Here is a 22,629-nt window from a genome sequence, read left to right as displayed (position 1 = left end):
TGTGCAAAGTGCAAATGTAAACAGGAATAACAGGGATTATATGTTTACATGTTATTGGCTTTGGGGTCAGAGCGGAGGAGCTGCCTTCCGGAGCTGAGCCACTCAAATGCTGAGTGGAGGACGTGCGAGCCGTCTTTGGTGATGATTTTCTGTTGGTCATGAATGTGTGACAGAGTTCCTACAAGCACCCCAGTGACCTTAGAGCAAATCTAAACAGTGCTCTGTTCATTTATATCCAGTTTAACGGCAACACAGCCTCCAAAATGTTCGCGAAGTTGAATTACCATCTTTACCACACACTTTCAACGTAACCTGAACATTATAACGGTCGTGAAGGGAGATTTAGTGCGAGACTGAGTCCATTTATTTTCACTGGTGTAGCCACTGAATTAGCAAGTGGGCATGCTCTGCTGTTTGAATTATAATGACTTATCTATAAATGCTATATTTTACAAATGTAAAAAAACATAAATCCAAAGGTGTATTATGTGTTGTCTTATATGTTTTTGTTTATTGTATTTGTGTAATTTACTTGTAACAGCACCACTGTATATTCAAAAACAAAGTCACAATATCATTTTATTCTTGCTGGAATACAATGACATACACCACTCAACACAAACTTGAGGAGGCCATCACATGGTGTACTGTATTTCCATAATTTATTCAAGTGTAACAGTATTTTTAAAACACACATAATCACAGTATACCCACAGTATATACACAACAAACCTACTGAACTTTCTTCTTCTTATATATATATACTCTTATATTATTACCACTCTCTGCTGGATCAAACTATAACCCAACCATAACCTAAGGGTTGATCAACAGTGGGACCCAAAGAGTAATTATTCTCTGAATTACTATTCAGAGATTAAAAATAACCCTTGGTTATACATTGGGTTATTTGATTGCATTGCTACTTTTATATTTTCAAACCAAAATTACATTCCTTGTTACAATAATAGTAAATAATGTGTAATTTATTGTGATTTGTAAAATCAAACTAAAATATAGGCCACTGCTAACTTTGATTTAATGGCACATTTAGTGACAATTTGCAAACATAGTGTTAAATCACATTCAGATCCAAAGAAAATGTAAACAAAATAAATAAAATATAGAATAAATCAGTGATTCCCAATCTGGTGGGCCGCAATGGTATTGCAAGTGAGCCGCCGAATCATTTCATTTGATATTTGGGTTTTGGTTTTATGTCAAACACCAACACCATGACGATCGTAATATGATCCACTGCAGTATTTATTTGATAAGGAAAAAGCTATAAGTAAGAGTGCAATGTTTTAATTTTACTTCTTTGATGTTATTGCCTTTGCTTAAATTGAAGTTTCACCTGGCTAGGCCCGAGCAGAATTTACATGTTTATTTCTAAGCCGATCGATTCAATGGGCTTCTTGACATTTGGATTTTGTTTGGATCTGATATTGGGTGTCAATTTTTTATATATGAGAATGCATTTCTCCATTGTTGAAGGATACAGTTATTTATGAGACATTTGTTAATTAGCCTGTTACAGACAGCCCCTTGCTTGTCATTTCTGATATCTGTGTGGTGCTTATGGACATAAAAATAATGACAACAACTCCAGATTCATCTTTTTTTTTAGTGATTTGCAATCCTCCTGATTGAAGTTAACCAAAAAAGGGCCCCACTGCTCTTACATCACATTATTTGCATAGAACTCACTGAACAAGTTACTTCCTTCATTTGTATCATGAAATCCATTCCTACTGTCACCAATAAATATTCCACCAGCAATAACTTCATACTCCCATCGGTCGAACATCAGCTACAGCTTGGAGTAACGTACAGAGGTTCAGTGATGCATCACCATCTCAATTTTCAAAACCGTCTCTTACTTATTTTAACTCACCCATAAAACGTTTGTTTTTATTGTTGTAATTTTATCTTTTATCTTTATGGCTTACCTTTTATAAACATACTATAGATCCTCTTTCTATTTTCCTTTTTACAGGCTCAGCTTTACGTTTCTTGTTTTGTTTTGTTTCGTTTTGTTTTGTTTTTTTCTCTCTCTGTCTTTCCTAAATTGTGTAATTCTCACACTGGAGAGCGCCTAGAATAAACTTCTTTTAGGGTTTTTTACCCTCTTCGCCAACACACACCTTTTTTTCTCTATGTGCTTATCTGAATTATTTGTAAAGTTATACAAAAATTAACAAAATATATAATGAAGAGTCATAAAACACAACCGAAAAAGCTAGCAAAGCTAAGAGTAAAGAAAAGAACGTTAAAATGAATGACAGTAAGAAATGATAAGTTACATATAAATAGATTGAAAAGCCCAAATTATGTTAAGAATAAATGTACAAAGACGAAAAAAATAAAACATTTGTATGTATATACATGTTGAACTGTTCTTCTTGAGTTTTAATTGAATTTACTCATGAGTTTTGTATCCAAACATGCTAAAACACAATGTTCTTACATGTATGGCAGATTTCAACAAAGTACTGAATGTTTCTGCCAATAGGAAGGATGGAAAACGTACGCATTTATACAAAAGTTATGCTTTTACTTGTGAATTAAAACCATTTTGCTCATTGTTACTTCACTTGGATGTCTCATTAAGTCACAAACAATACCCCATTTATTTAATAATGTCTGCTGTAATAAAATATGATAAAAGAGCTTATTTATGGATTTAAAGGCATGAATCGCTCAAGTGATTTCCATAAACAATGTTTGTGATACGCATTTGCTTCAGACATATGATGGGTCAGGGGCATAATCTCTTCATATATGTATGAGCCATTTTACGAGCAACTCATGAACCCTGGGGGGATACTCGACAGGAGGTAAGTGTTACTCTTAAGTGGCCACCAGATGTCGCCATGCGTCACCAGATGTGCATGGCTCAATCAAAGGAAGCATGATGGATCAATTATCCAGTCCACGATATTTTTATTCTTTTTCTTATCATGCTCTTGGCGATCACTGACCTCATGCAATATCCCCACTAGCTTTTTAAAATGTCTCCGCAACGCGTGCATAAAATCTGCTTTACTGTAAAATAGGACTAAATGCAAACCGATAATCATTATTTAACAACAAGACGCACGTTTAGAGACATTTGCACTGCGTCTGGCTCGATGTGGGGGCAAAAAATAAATAAATAAATAGAAATTTGGACCTCTGAGCTGCTTTGCCCACTGCGCGGTCATGGAATTGCCTATAGGCTACGTAGCATCACCGAAATCAGACCAGAAGCCATCACACCATATCATACGAACGCGTTTTATTACACGAGGGTGGAGTAAGCATGCTCACACGAACCCCGGCCCCTTTCACATTATCAGATCAGCTCCTGGAAAAGAAATCAAAATAATCGGGTTCGATAATGTCCGAAGCGGTTGTTTGCGCAGATGCGTATGGCACCTCTTTTTTTTCTTTTTTCTTTTTTTAACCTCGGTGGGCTGCAGCATCAAAGCAGGAGGACTAGCTGTTATACCGCATCCTCAGTGACACTTTCACTTCATCGCGACTGCCGCTGCTGTGGGACCCTGAGCGTACGAGCAAAGAAGCAGGAGATCTAGAGGTGAGGAGACGCGCAATAACGCAATGACAGAGGACTGCTTCGAGTCGTGAAGAAAAGAAGACAAACGAAAAGAAGAAAATCACAGAGGAAAGGGGCAGGCGTGGGAGCTACAGTGGTCTTGACAGCGGAGGTTGGTCATGGTCGGACGGGGGTTGTGGGTATGTAAGCCTCGGTTGGGAAAGCGAGGCAGCAGGCTCGGGGCACTGCCTGTTCTGTGCGCGGCGTTAGCATGCGCCGCCTTGCTGGCTCTGCTCTTTGTGGACTGCATCGAGTCGTGGGTCACCTCCATGAGCATGAATACGGTGGTGGAGCCCCACTCGGGCATCATCCCCCCTCAAAGCGTCCCCCCCACCAGACCCGAGGAGTTCCTGCTCATGCCCAGTCCACTGGTGTGCCAGCGTGCCAAACCTTACCTCATCACCATGGTCACCTCGGCTCCTGCCAACCAAAGGGCCCGTCAAGCCATCAGGGATACCTGGGGAGGGCAGGTGGAGGTGAGGGGCCTGCGGGTCATGACCCTCTTCATGGTGGGTGTGGCATCTGACCCCGGACTGGCTAAGCTGCTGATTGAAGAGGCGCGCGAGAGAGGAGACCTGGTTCAAGGGCGTTTTTTGGACACCTACTCCAACCTCACTCTGAAGACCCTGTCCATGCTGGGCTGGGCCCGTCGCTTCTGCCCTCAAGCTCACTACATGGCCAAAGTGGACGATGATGTCCTGTTCAACCCCAGGGCTTTGCTGCACTTTCTGAACAACAGCCGCAACCCGTACGAACAAGGGGACTTGTACCTTGGCAGGGTGCATCTTCACGTGGCCCCGGACCGTGACCCGGACAGCAAGCACTACCTCCCTGCAGGGGCCTACCCTCCCTCAGTGTTCCCAGACTATTGCAGTGGTACAGCGTACATCCTGTCCCGCTCTGCATTGCTCAAAATTTCCCTGGCAGCCTCTGCATCACCTTTATCCACACCTCTGCCCCCCGAGGATGTCTTTGTTGGTCTGTGTGCCCGGACAGCCGGAGTGCTGCCCTCACACTGCCCTCTCTTCTCCGGCGGACCAGGTGTGCCGTACGGACGATGCTGCTACCAGGCCATGGTGTCGGTCCACCACGTTCCACCTAGGGAGATGCTGCACTACTGGGCTGATGCACATTCATCACCGCCTTGCTCCTGGCTGAATATACGGGCTTCCTTGGGGATGTGCAAAGTCAGGGCAATGCTGGGCTCGGCTCTGGGTCTGGAGCAGGGACTATAAGCTTGAAAGGGGAGCATAACTGGACTTATTGGGGTTGTGCCTCGCTTCAGTACTGTGAACAGCACAAGTGCTCTTCTGGCTGTGGAGCTATATGCACTGAGAAAATGTGATTTTATTTTTTTACTGCTTTATTTTTTCAATACCTCAATGTATTTAACTGGCTTTTCATTGCAGTGATGGAAGAGACCAGCTGGTAGTAATGAGAGCTAGCGTTGACCTGTCTTTAGACTCTCACTGCATCTCGCATTATTACACCGACACAAACTGTAGATGTAGGACAAACAGCATGTTGATGTTACAAAGAGGAAGTAAAGCTGCTATGACAAATTCACACAGGCTTTGTGTCCAAACACAGACGTAGTTTGGACACAAACTATATCTGTCTGTGGCTTTCCGCCTTCACACTTTTTACACTCGAGTAGGTACTTAAATTATAGTATAGTCTAAAGTCCTAGATGCATGCGTCCAGGCTGTAGTAGAACACATATCCAATCACAGTATTCAGATAAGATAGGGTTAGTAATAATTTACCAAACCAGTTATGTTTAATTGCAGTTTCTGGAGAGAAATTAACTGTAAAATATTTGACCGGTTGTGAAATCATACAGAAAATACGCTCTATTTATAATTGCCTGGCACATTAACCAGTGGTCAAGAAACTGGATTGATGAACAGCTATAAAGCTATGAAGGATTTGTGCTGTAGTATTCCCAACTTATCTCTGTAACAGCGAGATCAGTGTCTTCTACACCAGGCTAGGAAGCCATAATGTAAGTTTTAAAAGACAAGTTACAGGTGCGAAGATAAAGCCTCAGGCCGCCCGCTCCACCCACAGTTCTAACCAAGTCGGTGTGTTTACACTCAGGAAATGGATGGATCACATGCAGCCACCAATAAACCCCTCTGTGAACAAATGACAAGGTCTGTTTTTTCTCAGCATTTCTATTAAAACTGTACTTTCTCTTTCTTGTAAGTCACCAACGAGGAAATATTTTATTACGTTGACGGTTTGCTAAGATTTTATCAATTCCTGGAAAATGACAGGGCACAGATACTTAGCTAAAAAATAGACATTAGCTCAGAAAATATAATATTAATAGCTCATATATAACGACAGATAGAAAAAAAAACATATTTAAACTTGTTTTTACCAAACGGAAGCTAAAGAAACGCAGGAGGCAGCACTTGTGAAAGCTCAATGTGAGATATGGACAAAAATAAACTTAATAAGAATCATACTGAATGTGTGAACTGATGCTAAAAATGTGACAAAGTTACTAATACAACGACATTCTTCCCAGTTCATACATTTGAGAACAGAATAATAGTTACTAATGAATGTATGCAACAATCAGTGGTGTCATGTTAAATACAGCAGCGTTGGCTAATAAAGTCACATGTGCATGTTCTTAGAACCACAGACCGTGAAATCCCCATTACAGCACAGTCAGAACACAATTGTTGCTGAGCTCGTTACTGCTGGCTTTACTTCTACTTCCTGAATGGCTTCAGCTGAGGTCCCTTCAGTACGCCTCCAGATAAAAAGCTTTATCTTTTCTTTTTTTTTGTCAGTGATATTCTAAGTGCTGATAATGTTAGACATATTCTAGCATGTCTCAGTTCTGATAACAGTCTAAATTCAGAGGCTTGAAAATAAGCTTGTGTTTTGTTTTTTCATTTTATTTTAGAAGTTCTTTATACAAAAACACATGTTAAGTCAGTTCGGGAACAGATGAACCATTTGGCGAGATCCAAACCTTTGCAAATACAAGGTTACATACAATCTGGTTGACACAGCTATTGGGCCTCACATTAGACCATGCAGAGAGCGTGTGCTTCAGGCTACAGGCATTGAATAGAACTGCCCTACTTTTCCATTCAATAACGATTACTGTTGCATCAGAGAATGCAAGACCCCATTTCTGGCCACATCGAGAATGTGTCACGATTTGCATGATTTGATGGGTTCAAAAAGTCTTTTATGTTAAGTTCAGAGGTCACTCCCACTGGATGTTGCGGGAGTTTGAGCTACACAAAGGCTGCTTCTTTTCTATTTTTTGAATCTGTCCAGAGCAGACTTCTGGCTTGCGAGCACTGCCTTCTTTCGCTCCCGTGCTTTCTGTTCTTCTGCCTTCTTCACTTTGTCCTCCACGGTTTTCCTGATTTCATCCTGGGGGGTAATGTGAACAGAGATGAGCCACAAACTGCAGATGATTGTGATTTAATTAGTTACATTTCATTTTCGGGAAAACTTACCCTCTGGTCCTCATGAGCAACTTGCTTCTTGCGCCTTTCGATGCCGCCAGCAGAACTGCGACCTTTCTTCTTATATTTGGGAATGAACTTTTCTTTAGCGAGCGGGTCAAAGCCCTGAAAAAGATAAAGCCTGAGTTTAGTAGGGTGTTACAATAATCAGCCAACTGTGTTTTGTAAGAGTGCAGCTCTTTATGTATAATAAAAATCAAGATGCTTTCAGATACTGACCAGAGCTGCCACTCTGTCTTGATGCCTTTGCGTAAAAGTGGCGATGTCCACTCGCCCCAGCTCAGTGGGGTCGAGGCTGATGAGTTCCGGCTGGATCTTTTCCAGGAGGGCTTTCACCTCCCATTCCTGCCTCTGCTTTGCGCTGCGGTATGGATTTGCATCCAGGCCGTCAAAATTAGGTTCACCGGCACCTGTGAATGCAAATGTTACTGGAGAAACTGGCATTGAAGGAGGAGTTTTGCAAATTATTTTTACTCATAAGGAAACACACAAAAGCCACAGTAAGGTAACTATCAGTTTCCTGCTGCAATCTTGTTGTTGTTACAGTTTTTAAATATGGAGGTGTAAAGCGAGATGAAGTCTGACCTGGTACGAGCATGCTTGTGAAACCGTCTGCATGCCCAACTCCGAGAACGTCCTCAAAGGGACAGAAGTGCAGCCCCCACACTGCTCCCCGAACTCTGTGTGCCATGTAGGGTTTCGTCACTGGAGTGCTCCAAACATCCCTGTACACCTGCAAGTAGATTGTATTCACATGCACTGATTAATGAATAGTTTTGTATGTGTAGGCCTCTACAAATGATGTTTCAGTTAATGAGTCATAGCACGAGGTTAAGCTGGAGCACGACACAGCGTTTTATATTAATCTGTGGCTGCTGAGGGCTCTGAGCTCAGGCATGTGTGTGCCACTGCACTTACAAAAATGAGCTGCGATAATGACTGTAGCTTTTTTATGGGCAATACGTTGTTGTACACAGAATTTTATTGAAGCTACCTCAGTGACCACCTTTGATGAATTAGTAACTCAGGTGTAATACCAGATGCAAACACTGCAATTTTAACAGATATGACTTGTAAATTCTCTCCACGTATGCAGCCAAAGTCCGAGTACTAACTGCACCGACATCATCCCAAGCCACTCCACCACGCCCTGCGTTTATTTAGCGCCTACTCACAATCATACGCCAGTGGAGTTCACACTGGGAGCAGGGTGGGTTATGTGTCTTGCCCAAGGACACAAAGGACAGACTGGGGATAGGGTGGAATCGAACCGCCAAACTTTCCGTTATATAAAACTGACACTTTGGGTAGTAATGGCACATTAGGGGGGGACAGCAACAACACCAACCACATTCCATTTAAATGAGCTAGTGTCAGAGTGCTGTTTCACAGGAATGCCTGATAAAATGTTTCCTTGTACATTCCTTGCTATGCATCTATGTTTGCAAGTCCGACAGTTTGATTTCAGAGATAGAACCAACAGACAGTATCACTGATAGGAACATAGATGAGCAAATGTTAAATTTATCTGCAGACAAGCGTGCAATTCAATGCCCAAGTAGTAAGTAAAGACGAGTAAATGTCTTTTAATGTAACAGTAAGGAACAGTTCAACTACTACTGTTCTTTATAGGCCACCATTATGAGGAAATCACAGACCTACGAAACTGTTTAACGTTGAACAATTTCACTGACTGTCTAAGGTTCCTGCTTCTCTCACTGAGAGACGGTTTTCCCTGAACATGTCTCACTGCGTGCTCTCACTGCCCCAAATGTAAAAAGTATCACTTCCTGTTTATCTGACACTACAAAGATCAGTCATGAACTGTGCATTGTGGATGTGGTGGTGACCTGAACGATGTCCCCTGTGGATACGGACAGCACTCCTCTCTGGCTCAGAGACAAGCAGGAAGCTCCAGCGGGGAGGAAGTAGGACTGGAGGGGTTTGAAAGCTCTAACGTCATAAACCTTCAGCTTTTTATCCATACCAGATGTCACCATGTATCTGCAAAAATAAAAGACACGTAGATGCAACAGACAGCCCTCTGGTGGATGGGGAGAAAATCACCGGTCACCTTAGAAAATGTAGCAGTTATACAACCGGACTGGAAAACAAAATGTTCTAAACTGTGCGTAACAACAGATTGGACTGATATTAATGCCAATGTAGTTTCTTAAATATACAAATGAAACTTTCTTCAGTTTGTCTATGATTACACGAGGTCATTGCATTCTCAAAAAAACATCCTAGTAGAATACACAGGAGTGAGACAGTGCATTATTTTAATGAGACTCACGTGCCCGTCTTGTCCACAGTGACCGATCGCACGCCACCTTTGTGACAGAGCATCTTGACAAGGGCTTCTTTCTGGTTCGGTGACCAGAGGGTGACCGTGCCATTGGAGTGACCTAGGTGGATGATGGCATTATTGGGGTTCTGGCACATCACGTCAAGTCGGCCAGTTTTGGTGCAGATAGCCGCCACCTCCTTCCCCACAGATACATCCAGGTATTGCAGGAACCCTGTAGCACTCTGACGACAACAACAGAATGGTTTGACAGACCTGGTTGTTGTAGGTGAAGTCAGTTTTAAAAAAATCTCAAAAAATAGGGCTTGTGGTGGACATTTACATTTAATATTATAAATACTACTGGCAACACAACGTTGTTAGTGGGGGCCTTTGGGTAGAGGGGAGGGGCGTCTGTGGATCATCCTACAGATACTTGATCAGCTTGGGATCTAGTGAATTTAGAGGCCAGGTCAACTTCTCTTGGGAAAATATAATAAGGGGAATGACTTAAAATATACGTTAAATGTATTAAATGAGCATCTGATAAATGAGATCGAGGCTTGTGAAAACGTCACGATACAGACATCTTTTATTATTATGGAAATCCATTCAGAAGAATTACTTTAATGAACTCACCGCTGTGGCTAGCAAAAAATGGTAGGGGAGGAACTGCATTCGAAGGACATCGTTGAACTTGCGGATGCAGTGAAGCTCTATTCCACTGGAGTCATAAATGTACAGCCACTTCTTCTGAGCCACCGCGTACATGGCCTCACTATGGAGCCATCTGAATGAAAGGAGAGATGTGTTTCAGCCCAGAGAAAATGTTAAAATATCAGAGATAATGACATCATTTTCCAGAAGATGTATAGTGATATATATATATATATGCTATGTGTGAGTAGATGACTTACTTTACGTCGTTGACGGACTCCATCACATTTATCTCACACATCAACTGCTTGGACAGCCAGTCTATACAAGCCACATGCCCTCTCCTCCCACCCAGCAGCAGGTGACTGAAGTGAAGGACACACAAGACAAACATGGAAATTTGCTCTAATCCATATCTTTATCCCAACAAACATGTCTTTAAAAGTTCCTGACAATTTGTTACATTTAGTTTTCTTTCTAATTTTAACAGTTTCCTAAATTAAGTTACCTGACCATCAGCTTGATTCAGCCTTGGTTGTTTCAAGACTAGTTTTACTACAACTTCTGCAACACATTTTCTTTAAAATTACTCTTAAAGTTTGTATTGTGTATGTGTGAGCACATTTCATTGTATGTGCTGTGCAGTGACAATAAAAAGAATCTTAATGCCAGGCATTTTTTGTAATGACAGACTTTATGGACAAAAGTCAGTGGCTGAAAATATAAAAGTGGAAAACACACCAATATGAGGTCATGACACCAAAGAAGACACCTGACTTTGTATGTGCTTACGCTTTCATTTGTACATGCACATGTAGAATTGAGAGTTTAGAGGCGTGGTCAGCGAACACAATGACTGAGTGAGGGCTCACTTTAAATATGTATTTAAAACAGGACATTTGAATAGGGAATAGTGTTAGTGCACATAGGACAGTTTCCTTATATTGGTCGTGGGTTTGTATCAAATACCCTTGTATTTGTGTGTACTAAAGTTGCCTAGTAACCCACTGTTGGCTTAGTTTCCAGGTCAGAGACGTCAATCACATGTTTTCAATAAGGAAGGCGTTAAGATTTAGAAATCAGTGCTGTGTGGAACACAACTCCAATTAAAATTGGAGAAACTGCTCTGTGGTGGACAGTCTGATTTACATATGTATATACAATCCAGAATATAATCTGGCAACTGGCAAATGAAAGATACCTGTGTGTACTCTGCAGCAATGATTCAGAGTGTCTCAGCTAGCTAATGAATATATACAGTGAGGTGATGAGATGTAAAACGTATGTGGAATCTACTCTCTCTCTCAAAAATTTGAACAGCATGAGAGCACCCACAAGACAAACAAAACATTGGTTGAGTATGGACTCTGTGATACTGACCGTCCAGTCCTGCTGTAATCCAGCCGATATGGTCCAAACTGGGACAGCTTCAGGTTGAAATACTGACAAAAAAGGGAAAAAGTCAAAAGGGTTAGTGAAGAACAGAAAACCTGAGACATATTTAAAAGCACTCCTGAAATGATTTATTGTTCAAAAATGCCATGGCATATTCTGACACATAAAAACACGTCTATTCTAAAATTTGTGCCGTATTAAAAGACTTTGTTTTAAACATGCAGCCATTTCATCATGTTTTCATTATTTAATTTTTGATGTAAATTATGCAATATAAGATGTGACTGTAAAAAAGGACATAACGGAGATGTTTATATAACTGAGGTCCGAGCACCTTTGCTCCTGATGTTATATCCACAGCTTCTGCAATGTCCTCTTGAGAGATCGTACACGTGTCCTCATCTTCGTCTCCTTCTAAAAACCTGAAGGGAAACATGGCTTGAAGTGACTCAGTCTCAGTCACAGCATACAGCAGCATAAGAGAGAATCTTTTAGAGGAAATTACCCTGCGTCCTCGGGGAGTAGGAGGTCAAACCGGGCAGCTTGTTTCTGGGCCATTTCAGAAACGTCTTCTGAACGAGCAATCGCATCTTTCAGCTTGTAATGTGAGCGGGCAGGCTACAACGAGAAGAATAAAGAAATGAGTTGTTGGTGAGACAGTACAGCTAATCAGAAATCAGGAAGAGTACATAAGAGACTCTAGCGTGCTTACCTTTTTAGTCTTGTCTTTCCTCTTGAACTTCTGTACTCTGTCTTTGGGTATAGGAGCGGGCCCTGGGAATGGGTCAGATTTCTGCAAAAGCACGAAAATGAATTAGAACAATGCAGAACTATACGACATATGGATAGACCATGAAGTATGACACCAGGATAAAAATCTGGATATATCACAGTGTGTTCTGAATAATTTTAGTTTCAGTAATTGTAGTTTTTAGATGATGCTTAGAGGACGCGCTTTAACATTTAGTATAAAACTCCACTGTCAAGTCAAGCCAAACTTTATTTCTAAAGTACATTTAAAAACAACCTGCTGCACAAGCAGAACAGTATAAATAAATTAACAAAACACAAAGTCATGCACCTTTTGTTAAGGTTTACTGCTGCAGAATCGTATTACTGATATACCTTTTTCATTGTCATATATGTCAATCAAATCAGTGTTAAATACTGCACAAGGAACAGCAATCATAAGTTTTCTTCAAATTAACACCACCTATTAAGTTAGGATTTATTGCAATTTCCAACTTGAAAGCTACTGAAGGAGAAAAAAGGGCTTAACTTAGTTGTCAAATCAAAAACTAGTGGTATCGTGAAATGTTAGAAACTTGTTTTCATTATTACGTTTACACACAGAGTTATAATCTTGTTGTATAGTTGGTGTTAAGAAATGGTGTCATACTCTTATCTCCCTCTCCTCTACAAATAGTAAATAAAATGGTTTTAGTCAGCTGCTGTGCTCTATTGCTCTGAGTAGACACACAATGAATGACAGTGACATCCTCTTACGCCTGATATGAATTTCTTCCCATCTCCTTTATCCTCTTCCTTTCTTTTCTTCCTTTTCCGTGTCTTTTGCTCCTTCTGCTGCAGTGCAGGTCCAGTCTGTTCTCCATCGTTTTCAGCTTTGTTTCCACGTTTCTCCTCCTCCTGCGTCTTGTCCCAGTAACGAGCCGGAGGCTGTCAAAGAGGAGCAAACAGTGGCATGTTGGCATGGTCCACTCCAGCAGGACCCTATACATCACCATCTATTAGCCTTAGCTTCTTCGTGTTAGCGTATACTAAACTATTGTTGCCTTTTGTCTGTCTGCTTAAAAAAAACTTTAAGTTGGCCTGTAGCCCGGCCTGACGATATCCACTGACACGACTGCAGATATATATTCGTATAAATGATTTATTCATAGTTACCTTCTTTTTTTTACCCACGTGTGAGTCTTGAGTCGCTGCCTCGCCGGGAGACGCCATCTTTGTTGTGTACGTTATGCATTTCCTGCGGCGTCACTTCTGACTCCGTCACTTCCGGTTCCGATACAGTTTTATCAGTTCTTTTTCTTTAAATTAAATCATGGAAATATAATTTAATTTCACGTCGAAATATTTTTTATATTATTTAACAAAAGTGGATTTAAGCAAAATATAGTGATATTGTTAACAGTATCTGGATAAGCCTTTCTTTGGTAAAGCCCAGTAGCAGGTCAAGCACCACAGTCCACAAAGTATCAGTGCCTTCAGTCCCACCCACAGTCACGGGCTCAGAGCCCATCCAGCCACAGTCAGCAGTGGAAAGATGAATGGAGGGAAAGCTCCAAATCCCTTGGCTCGAATCCTGCCAAAAAAAAAATTGTGGGCAAATGCTATCAACACAGACATTGTCTATCCGTTTGCCACCTACAGCATTTTCCTTCTTCTATTTTTCTGAATGGACATAGGAAAACAAGGGGAGTTAGAGCACACAGCCCAATCTGGTGGGGGAGTAGTGAGCCTGATCCAGTGATTCTCCCTCTTTTTCACTCCACGATAACAAAGTCACGGTATAAAAGACATCTTTAACTCACTATTGTAATTATAATTATTGTCATTATTTAGTTTATGTGTCTATGTGGGGTAACAACTAGTGGAAAATCAAGGTCAACATACAGGACAGTGTTTCCAAAACCTTTCAACTGCTGAATAATTACTTTCGCGCTTTCACAGTGCCACTTAAAAGTATTTCCACATCTCAGAATGTTCTACATATCTGTATTGCCCTTAAGACAGCTTCTTTACTTAGTGTTTAGACAGAGTTTCCATATACTCTGCAAAAGAACATAAAAGTGACAAAGCACCTTCTTGATGTTTTGAAGTGCTCAAGATGGCAACAAGTCATGTGCCTCCAATGCTAGGAGTAGCAAGACTTCAGCATCATCGGCAAGTGCGGCCCATGCCCAGGCTAATGGTGGTTTAGGCTTCTGTGTCAATTTGACGCTGTAGCTACAGCAACAGCGCAGAGCATACACAAACCCCAACCGTAGCTGATGTGTACTGCAAGGGCTGTGAGTGGTCTGCTTGGTAGTACCATGTTTTCATGCACAACATTTAGGAAAGTTTAACTAGGGAGGTTCAGAGATACAAACACTTGTATGACTCGTGTTTAGGTGGCGTTGTTATACAGCGAGCTAGACTGATAGGCACACAGGGATAAATGACATCAGTGTTGGTAATCTGTGTAGGTTACCACTTCCATGCCATGCAGTACCCGATGAGCCCTAAAGCAGAAGCTGACAGAGTAAGATCACCGTATTGTAGCCAATAGGCTAAATGAAAAATAGAAAAGGTTACCAGAGGTGTGCAAAATCAGACAGAAACAGCAAGAATCGACACAAGAGCTGCAAGTTGCTATCACAGAGAAGTTGATATGGCCTTGGTGGAGGCACAAGTGCTGCTGAAGCAATGCACGCTGTAGTTGAAGATAGAAAATCTGAACCAGCAACGTTTATATTGGAACGCACCAGTGAATACGTCTGGTCACAAATCAACCTTCACCAGCGTTCTCCCTCTGCACCATCATAAGTCCCACCTGCTACTCCCCCATTACACACACCATCACATGAGAGTTTTATAAGAGAGTCCACCCGCAAAAGATATTCTGAAATCACAACCTATTACAGACAAGCCAAAATCTGAGAAAGCTGACAATACCAACTTACCTGCATTAAATTTTACCTGATCCCACTAAGGATGAGATAAGGCCTGAAATAAGAAAAACAAATCACAACATGAATGTACATGCCCATATGTTCTCTAGCTAGCACACCATCTTCAGTAGAGCCTTTGATACAGTATTTGACACAACGAGACCAGTGCAGGACTGTACCAATTTGGTTATAAGCCAGAGAATTACCTTGCATTGTATTCCTCATTCATCAGTGCAGCTAGATTAGTTCACCTTACAGCAACCCAAGAATTGCATCTCATGACTAAATGTCTGGGAAAGGAACGAACAGGTGAAGCACATTCAGACAGCGCATGTCAGAAACCCCAATCTGGCTTTACAGAAAGCATGGGAGAAACCATCTTGTGTTATGCTGCCCCTGAAATCATTGTGTTCTGTGTTTCATCAGTTGGAGAACATTTCCAAGATTTTAGCAAAAGACTACTCCAAACTATATTTAACTAAGGGATCTGCTTATGGAGATCCAAGGCGCAGAGGAAGATGGATATCTAACAAGCCTAGTAATTGTGGACCATTTCTGTGGAATTGGACTATTCATGGACAAGTTTCCAAACTTTCTTCAGGAGAAGTGAGTGTGTTCAGGCCCCCTCCACCCCCTTCAGTTATTTTTGTGTTACGAGACTGAGAAGCAAAACAACACTAGCTTCTTTCATCAACACACCACCCACAAAATTGGACAATTGCACTGTAGGAACTGTAACCCCGAACAGATAACCCTTTTCGTGCACAAAAATGGATGTCTCTCCACCCACTAACAACCTCAAGAATAACTCTCCATTACACAATAAACAAATTGTATGTGCTGTGCAGTGACAATAAAAAGAATCTTAATGCCAGGCATTTTTTGTAATGACAAACTTTATGGACAAAAGTCAGTGGCTGAAAATATAAAAGTGGAAAACACACCAATATGAGGTCATGACACCAAAGAAGACACCTGACTTTGTATGTGCTTACGCTTTCATTTGTACATGCACATGTAGAATTGAGAGTTTAGAGGCATGGTCAGCGAACACAATGACTGAGTGAGGGCTCGCTTTAAATATGTATTTAAAACAGGACATTTGAATAGGGAATAGTGTTAGTGCACATAGGACAGTTTCCTCATATTGGTGGTGCGATATGTATCAAATACCCTTGTATTTGTGTGTACTAAAGTTGCCTAGTAACCCACTGTTGGCTTAGTTTCCGGGTCAGAGACGTCAATCACATGTTTTCAATAAGGAAGGCGTTAAGATTTAGAAATCAGTGCTGTGTGGAACACAACTCCAATTAAAATTGGAGAAACTGCTCTGCGGTGGACAGCCTGATTTACATATGTATATACAATCCAGAATATAATCTGTCAACTGGCAAATGAAAGATACCTGTGTGTACTCTGCAGCAATACGACAACAACTTTCTTCAGGAGAAGTGAGTGTGTTCAGGCCCCCTCCACCCCCTTCAGTTATTTTTGTGTTACGAGACTGAGAAGCAAAACAACACTCTCCATTACACAACAAACCCCATCCTCTCAAAAAAACAAAAACATTCAGAAAGTGAAAGGAATTCCCCAATGAGAAAAGCATTTGTTTGAAATGCTGTTCTTCGATATCTTCACTGACTGCACGTTCTGTGTGAAGTCTACAAAATGCAACACCAGTCATGATACAACTATGCATCCTGGCACATCACCTCAAAGCTCCAAGGCTCCTTTACCGTCACCGGAGAACGAGCACATGACTGGGATTGCCAGAAGACTCCTTGATTCAATGTTTCTACAGCAAAACACTCATTTAACCCATGAAGTGCTTTGTACATTAATTAAAAAAAAAAAAAAAAAAAAAAAAAAAAAAATCAGCGTGTTCGTCTGCTTATGTGTGAAATGTAGGATATATTGTATATAGTGGTCTGCAGTTAACACTTGTAAATTGCCCTTAGTTCAGTGGTCATACGGCTTTTTCTTTTCCCTCCCTAGTCGCTAGCAAAAACATCACAGATTGTTGTTTACATATGGCTGAAGGGTGGAGTTCTCTGTAGTTATATTGCTATATTTTCTTCATATAAAGCACTACTTCCAAGTCCTTTTTAAGGAGAAAGAATGTGGAGGAGGAGTTGAACCGTTCGTGCTTTGACCAGAGGAGATTCCCAAGAGACAGGTTTTGTTTAAATGTGCGAACATTGAGTTTCAGCTGTTATGTAATTTTTCCTCAACTATTTAGGAGTGGCTTGAAAAATCTCAGGCTGAGAATGAGGAATCTTTTTAAAAATCCATGCAGCATGGAAAGTGCTGACCTCACAATGAAACTGCTGAATCTGATTCTTATCAGTACATCAAAACTTATTTACTCTGCACGCTTTAGGTACAAAGAACAAACAAACATCAACCTTTGAACTTGTGGAATTTCAGACACTGAGTCTTATCTGTGCACATTTTGTTGCCCTAAACACATCGCATTTCTAGACACTGGGTTGATTAAATAGACTATATCTTCGTGGATTAGGGATGCAGTTGCATGTACAGTACATATATTATGTGTCATAGATCATATTGGCTCAGTGTGTCCAAGGAGGGAAATGGTTGGGAAATCTAATAGAGCAGGCAGGGGGTGGACCTTCAGATCACATCTGGAAACTAGCTTGTCTGGACAATGACTGTTAAGCAACAAGGAGAGGGGTGGAGAAAGTAGTTTCCTGGTCGGGGAAAATTTACAGTAGGAGAGTTAAGAGGGAGACGAGCAGTAGTCAGCATGTCACTGAAGCCCGACAAGGTAAGTCTGATGTCATTATGTCAGCCTGTTTTTATAGCATGTTTACTCTCATGGACTCCTGTTGCCAGTGAGAATATGGAACAATTAGTTAAAGTTTTGAATGCAGACGAGACTTTGATGTTTTGTTTTCAACAGCATTTTGATAAACTGCAAGATTTTAGGCAATCCTTTCTTCAGTTAGCATGGCTGTTCTTCTGTTTTTCTCTGAATAATGAACATAAATCCCTCCCTGGTTTCACCCCTTCCTATTATTCTGAATTTTCACCCCTTACACCATCACCAGAACCCTCAGATCACAGACTGTGGGGAACGATAGCTATTAGTTTTCTCCTGCCTTTTTCTGACGAAATGTCCCCTGAAAATCTGTTTGCTTTTTTTCAATTTTATTTTTAAAGATGGATTTACCTCCTCGCCCAAAACTTTTTGATTTCCACGGAATCTCAATGACCCATTACTTCACAGACAACTGGGAAAATGTTCAAAACTTTCAGGCCAGACCAGATGACATCCTTGTTGCAACATACCCAAAAGCAGGTCAGTACATAAATGTTTGTAATTCCTTTATAGCTGCAGTAAATAGGTGTATGGAGGGAACAGTTTGGCATTATTGTGTTCTTGTCTGTCTTTCACTCTCGTTAGGCACCACTTGGGTCTCTTACATTCTTGACCTGCTGTATTTTAGTAAGACATGTCAAGAGCGCCAGAAAACCACCCCTATCTATGAAAGAGTGCCTTTCTTGGAGATCACCGTCCCCTCTTTGGATTCAGGTTGGCAATCACATCTAATTATGAGAAAGAATATAACATTTCCTGAAATATTGTCAGGTTTCTGCCACACACTACACGCATTTCACTGAATAAAGGGTTTCTTTGTTCTGTCTTCATCTCTTCATACAGGGACAGAGATGGTAGAAAAACTTCCTACCTCTCCTCGACTCATTAAAACTCATCTTCCAGTCCAGTTTGTGCCCAAGTCCTTTTGGGAGCAAAATTGTCGGGTACGGTAACGTCACCTCTCATTGCTTTATCTTGATGCATGGTCACAAAAATCTGTGATGACACATTTTACAGAGGCAGAGCACTCTTCATTAGAAGGTTCATTGACAAATGGAGCAAATAGAAAAAGTCGGATCTGAGACATGTCTGCTTCTGGTTTTCTTCTGTAGATAGTCTACGTAGCCCGCAATGCAAAGGACAACATGGTGTCTTTTTTCCACTTTGAACGTATGAACTATATTCAGCCGGAGCCTGGAGACTGGAGCGAGTTCTACCAGAAGTTCATGGATGGAAAGCGTATGTATGAAACACATTGTTACAGAGAAGCTGCTATTTCTCCTACATTGCTCTTAAGCTCTGCTTGCTTGTGTTATCCTCTGGCGTCAGTGGTGTTTGGTTCCTGGTATGACCATGTGAACAACTGGTGGAAGAAGAAGCAGGATTATTCAAATCTCCATTACATGTTCTATGAAGATATGATTGAGGTAATGAAATGGTTTTGTGGATCTCTTCCTCAGAAGGCTATTTTTATAACGCTGTATTAACTGCTTTTGATGCATGCGTTTCCAGGACACCGGACGGGAAATCGACAAACTCTGCCACTTTCTCGGCTTGTCTCCTTCAGCTGAGGAGAAGAGAATGATCACCGGTGACGTACAGTTTGATAGCATGAAAAAGGATGGGATGGCCAATTATTCTACTCTCGGTATTATGGATTTCAAGGTTTCACCCTTCATGAGAAAAGGTACAGTGCGTGATAATGTGCTGCAAGGAAAGAAGCTCTGCAGGAAAAAGGCCTGACTGATTCTCTGTGGTCCTGCAGGATTGGTCGGTGACTGGAAGAACCACTTCACTGTGGCCCAGAATGAAAAGTTTGATGAAGACTACAAGAAAAAGATGAAGGATGCCACACTTCAGTTCCGCACTGTCTTATGAGCAAGACAGAACAGACGTCAAGACTCATGCATGAAGACGGTCTTTCACTGAATATCACGATTACTGTAGTCTCAGACATTTATTCTCGCTGAGTCTTAGCTGAATATGAATGTGCATATGAATTACTATGTGAACTACATATTTCAAAGCACAAAAAGTCATGTAACAATTCACGTTTGAAGTATGTGAAAAATGTATATGCATACGACAACCTGTAATTAACCTGCTGTGTTTAAACTGATACCCTCAAATGAAACCCAAGCTTAGTGATTTCAAAACAATTTTTTATAAATATATTTATATATTTTTGTCTTTATGTTTCATATTTTGCACTTGAAGGCATTTCACCACTCATCCAAGTAGCCTCTTCCGGCCTGAAAGACATGTGGGGAGTTAGTTTTTTTTTGGGAACATCTAAGGATGATGCCCACCTGAAACTTACTCCTCTGCTTACAGGGTTATGACTTTCAGTGTGATTCTACCTTCCTTGACATCACTGATTGGAGGCGATGTCAAGGGATCACTATAGGATCACTATGATCACTATACAGTATGTAACAGCTGTGGGCTAAGATGAATAATTCTAGTTTGGTCTCCCTGATGAGATATTACACCAGGGTGATCATAATCTGAATGTATTTAACCTCTGTGACTTTTTAAACCTCCATAACGTATAACTAAGTGAAACAAGATCTCTCAAACTGTATAAAATGATCATGTTTGGCGAAGAGCAACTGCAGCTGAATTGTGGTGTGTGGTGGTTATGATCAGGTATGAATCATCTGATATGAGTCTATTTGCTTAGATGTTGCTTCACCTGCCTGGAGTATGGAGCAGCATTCTCTGGTCAAATGAAACCACAGCCCTATCTATTCAGGACTAATATTAACTGGGGACCCCTACTAATTAATGGGGCTGTAATTTTTCACAGTGTGTCCAAACATATATTGACCCAAATCTTCACAGCTGTATGCATCAGACATGTGAACTCGGCAGTTTCCATGGTTTGCAGAAGGACAGATATAAAAGTTCCAAAGTGAATAAATGACAGAATGTGTTTGGACGAAATGAGAAACACAGAAATCTTGACGCTGCAATGATCATGTTTGAAGCTATTGTGATCTCCAACCTCAGGCACTCTAGCAAACACAGATGTTGGGGGCAGGGCTGATCCTCACCAGACATCAGTCTCTGACTCTCTGAAGCTTTTTGAATAAACACTGACTGCTTTACATTATAACAGGGAGAACTAAGAGCTTGGATACGGTTCTATGTCTAAGAGAGAAAGAACCGGGGAGTAGCTACTTTCCAGTTTCTTAGTGTTGTTTTTATGTTTCAAGGGAATATTTTGTGTCACACAATATCTTAAACATAGCCATTTCCAATTATTATATATTATTCCACTTATTGTTATATTTATTTTCCTCCTCCAAGCACCTTCCACCTGGGTAGTTGCTAAAGTAGAGCTGTGAAAATTGTTAAGGATTCCTGTTGCAGCCCAGGAGTATGACTTACAAATGCATTGTGCTATATTGATCATTTAAATAAAGATGTCCAGCTTGCTGGCATATTTTTACATCATCCATGCCATTACCTTTATTATAAATATTAGTGGTTTAGTAGAGGAATTAATCATAGTAGTATGCTCTCCCTCTCTCTTAGGTACAAGAGAGTGACTTATGTACAGCTTTAATTTCGAAATTTCCAAACAAATAACTTAAAGGGTTAACAAAAAAACAAACGGACAAAAAAAAACAACAACAAAAAAAAAAACAGGCCAATCCAGCACAGGAAACAGGCTCCACATGTGAGAAGTGAGAGTAGGGAAACAGAAGAACCAGCTAAAATTAAAGTCAGTGAATGACTCCCAAGCAGAAAAGCGTACACCAGACATAAAGCATGTTTTAGTTTATCTTTATTTCAAATTCAGAGTCTCATTGTTAACCGGTCATCAAGGGCGAGGTCAGGCATGAGGTTTACCTTTAACGTAGCAACTACAGTTATTGTTCTACACAAAAGGCTTAGAAGCTTTGTGACATACAGCATCATGTGAGTGCTGTATCTTACAATTTTACAGAAGGAAGCTGATGATTACACTGTCGCAATAGCAGGGGAAGGAAGCCTCTTCCTACAGGAAGTTGAACAGACTGGTTGCTGAACTCAAGGGGGTCAGTGTTGACCATTGTCACAGTGATAGTATGTAGAAAAAAAATCTCTGCTGGCATTTTACATGAAAAGCCACTGACGATATTCATGTTCCTTTATCATTATTGCAATGGTGGGGCATTATGCAGAACAATTGCCTCTTACTTTTGTGGGTTGTATTTACTGCTGTGGTCAACGACAACAATTACAGGACAACAGACAGGAACTAGATCACCTCTGCTACATACTCAGTTTGTCTCCTCCACATTCATTTGAAAAAAGACAAACACAAATAGTCATGGTTGTTTGGCTGTTGCTGTTTCCCAGGAAGTGGCGTGTGAGCAGACTAAACAAAGATTAAATCAAGAGAGTAAGCGAGTGTGAGGCTATGTTTGAAATTCTCCCACATCTTAGTGAAAGTAAATGTTCATATCTTGGCAGATATTTAGATTAATAGTCTACAGCTCTTGTTTATCAGCTAGCGCAGAGAAGCAGCTAGCATGCGTGTCTAATTGTTCAACAAAATCTGTTCAACTATCACCTCTAAAGCTCCTGAGTTAACATATTACAACTATCCAGGAACTTAGGGACAGTTGGAAGATATACATTTAGTTTGCTGTTTCTTCAGTTTCCAATCTTTGTGCTAAGCTAATCGA

General features: G+C 40.8%; 3 protein-coding genes across 6 annotated transcripts in view; 2 read left to right on the top strand and 1 right to left on the bottom strand.

The window, feature by feature from the left end:
* The first annotated feature begins 3,147 nt into the window (after positions 1–3,147).
* On the top strand, positions 3,148–5,750 carry b3galt4 (UDP-Gal:betaGlcNAc beta 1,3-galactosyltransferase, polypeptide 4). The gene has a single exon (XM_047582770.1). It carries the CDS (start codon positions 3,718–3,720, stop codon positions 4,831–4,833), a length of 1,116 nt encoding a protein of 371 aa, XP_047438726.1. The 5' UTR covers positions 3,148–3,717; the 3' UTR covers positions 4,834–5,750.
* Positions 5,751–6,492: 742 nt separating this feature from the next.
* wdr46 (WD repeat domain 46) overlaps positions 6,493–22,629 on the bottom strand; it is a 17,366-nt gene continuing 1,229 nt past the window's right edge. Inside the window, exons 2-17 of one of the 3 annotated variants that reach the window (XM_047582733.1) lie at positions 15,315–15,398; positions 15,121–15,163; positions 13,343–13,760; positions 12,944–13,114; positions 12,150–12,230; positions 11,943–12,055; positions 11,772–11,859; positions 11,423–11,484; positions 10,303–10,407; positions 10,025–10,175; positions 9,395–9,630; positions 8,949–9,102; positions 7,684–7,831; positions 7,318–7,508; positions 7,090–7,203; positions 6,493–7,003 (exon numbers count right to left, since the gene is read on the bottom strand). In XM_047582733.1, coding sequence (XP_047438689.1) covers positions 6,884–7,003; positions 7,090–7,203; positions 7,318–7,508; positions 7,684–7,831; positions 8,949–9,102; positions 9,395–9,630; positions 10,025–10,175; positions 10,303–10,407; positions 11,423–11,484; positions 11,772–11,859; positions 11,943–12,055; positions 12,150–12,230; positions 12,944–13,114; positions 13,343–13,399 — 1,791 coding nt within the window. In that variant the 5' untranslated portion in view covers positions 13,400–13,760; positions 15,121–15,163; positions 15,315–15,398 and the 3' untranslated portion in view covers positions 6,493–6,883. The remainder of the gene's footprint in view (positions 7,004–7,089; positions 7,204–7,317; positions 7,509–7,683; positions 7,832–8,948; positions 9,103–9,394; positions 9,631–10,024; positions 10,176–10,302; positions 10,408–11,422; positions 11,485–11,771; positions 11,860–11,942; positions 12,056–12,149; positions 12,231–12,943; positions 13,115–13,342; positions 13,761–15,120; positions 15,164–15,314; positions 15,399–22,629) is intronic. The other 2 variants (XM_047582724.1, XM_047582740.1) reach the window with 2 other exon arrangements.
* LOC125006595 (cytosolic sulfotransferase 3-like) lies at positions 17,598–21,409 on the top strand. 2 transcript variants are annotated; one of them, XM_047582792.1, is made up of 8 exons: positions 17,607–17,896; positions 18,292–18,430; positions 18,536–18,664; positions 18,794–18,894; positions 19,063–19,189; positions 19,280–19,377; positions 19,463–19,637; positions 19,716–21,409. In XM_047582792.1, exons 1-8 carry the CDS (start codon positions 17,876–17,878, stop codon positions 19,826–19,828), a joined length of 903 nt encoding a protein of 300 aa, XP_047438748.1. In that variant the 5' UTR covers positions 17,607–17,875; the 3' UTR covers positions 19,829–21,409. The 2 variants fall into 2 exon arrangements, with proteins under 2 accessions (XP_047438738.1, XP_047438748.1); XM_047582782.1 differs by having other exon boundaries at positions 17,598–17,896; positions 19,063–19,377.

This window comes from Mugil cephalus, chromosome 1, assembly GCF_022458985.1.
Source record: "Mugil cephalus isolate CIBA_MC_2020 chromosome 1, CIBA_Mcephalus_1.1, whole genome shotgun sequence".
NCBI classification, from domain to species: Eukaryota; Metazoa; Chordata; class Actinopteri; order Mugiliformes; family Mugilidae; genus Mugil; species Mugil cephalus.
This window is presented reverse-complemented; position numbering and strand designations above follow the sequence as displayed.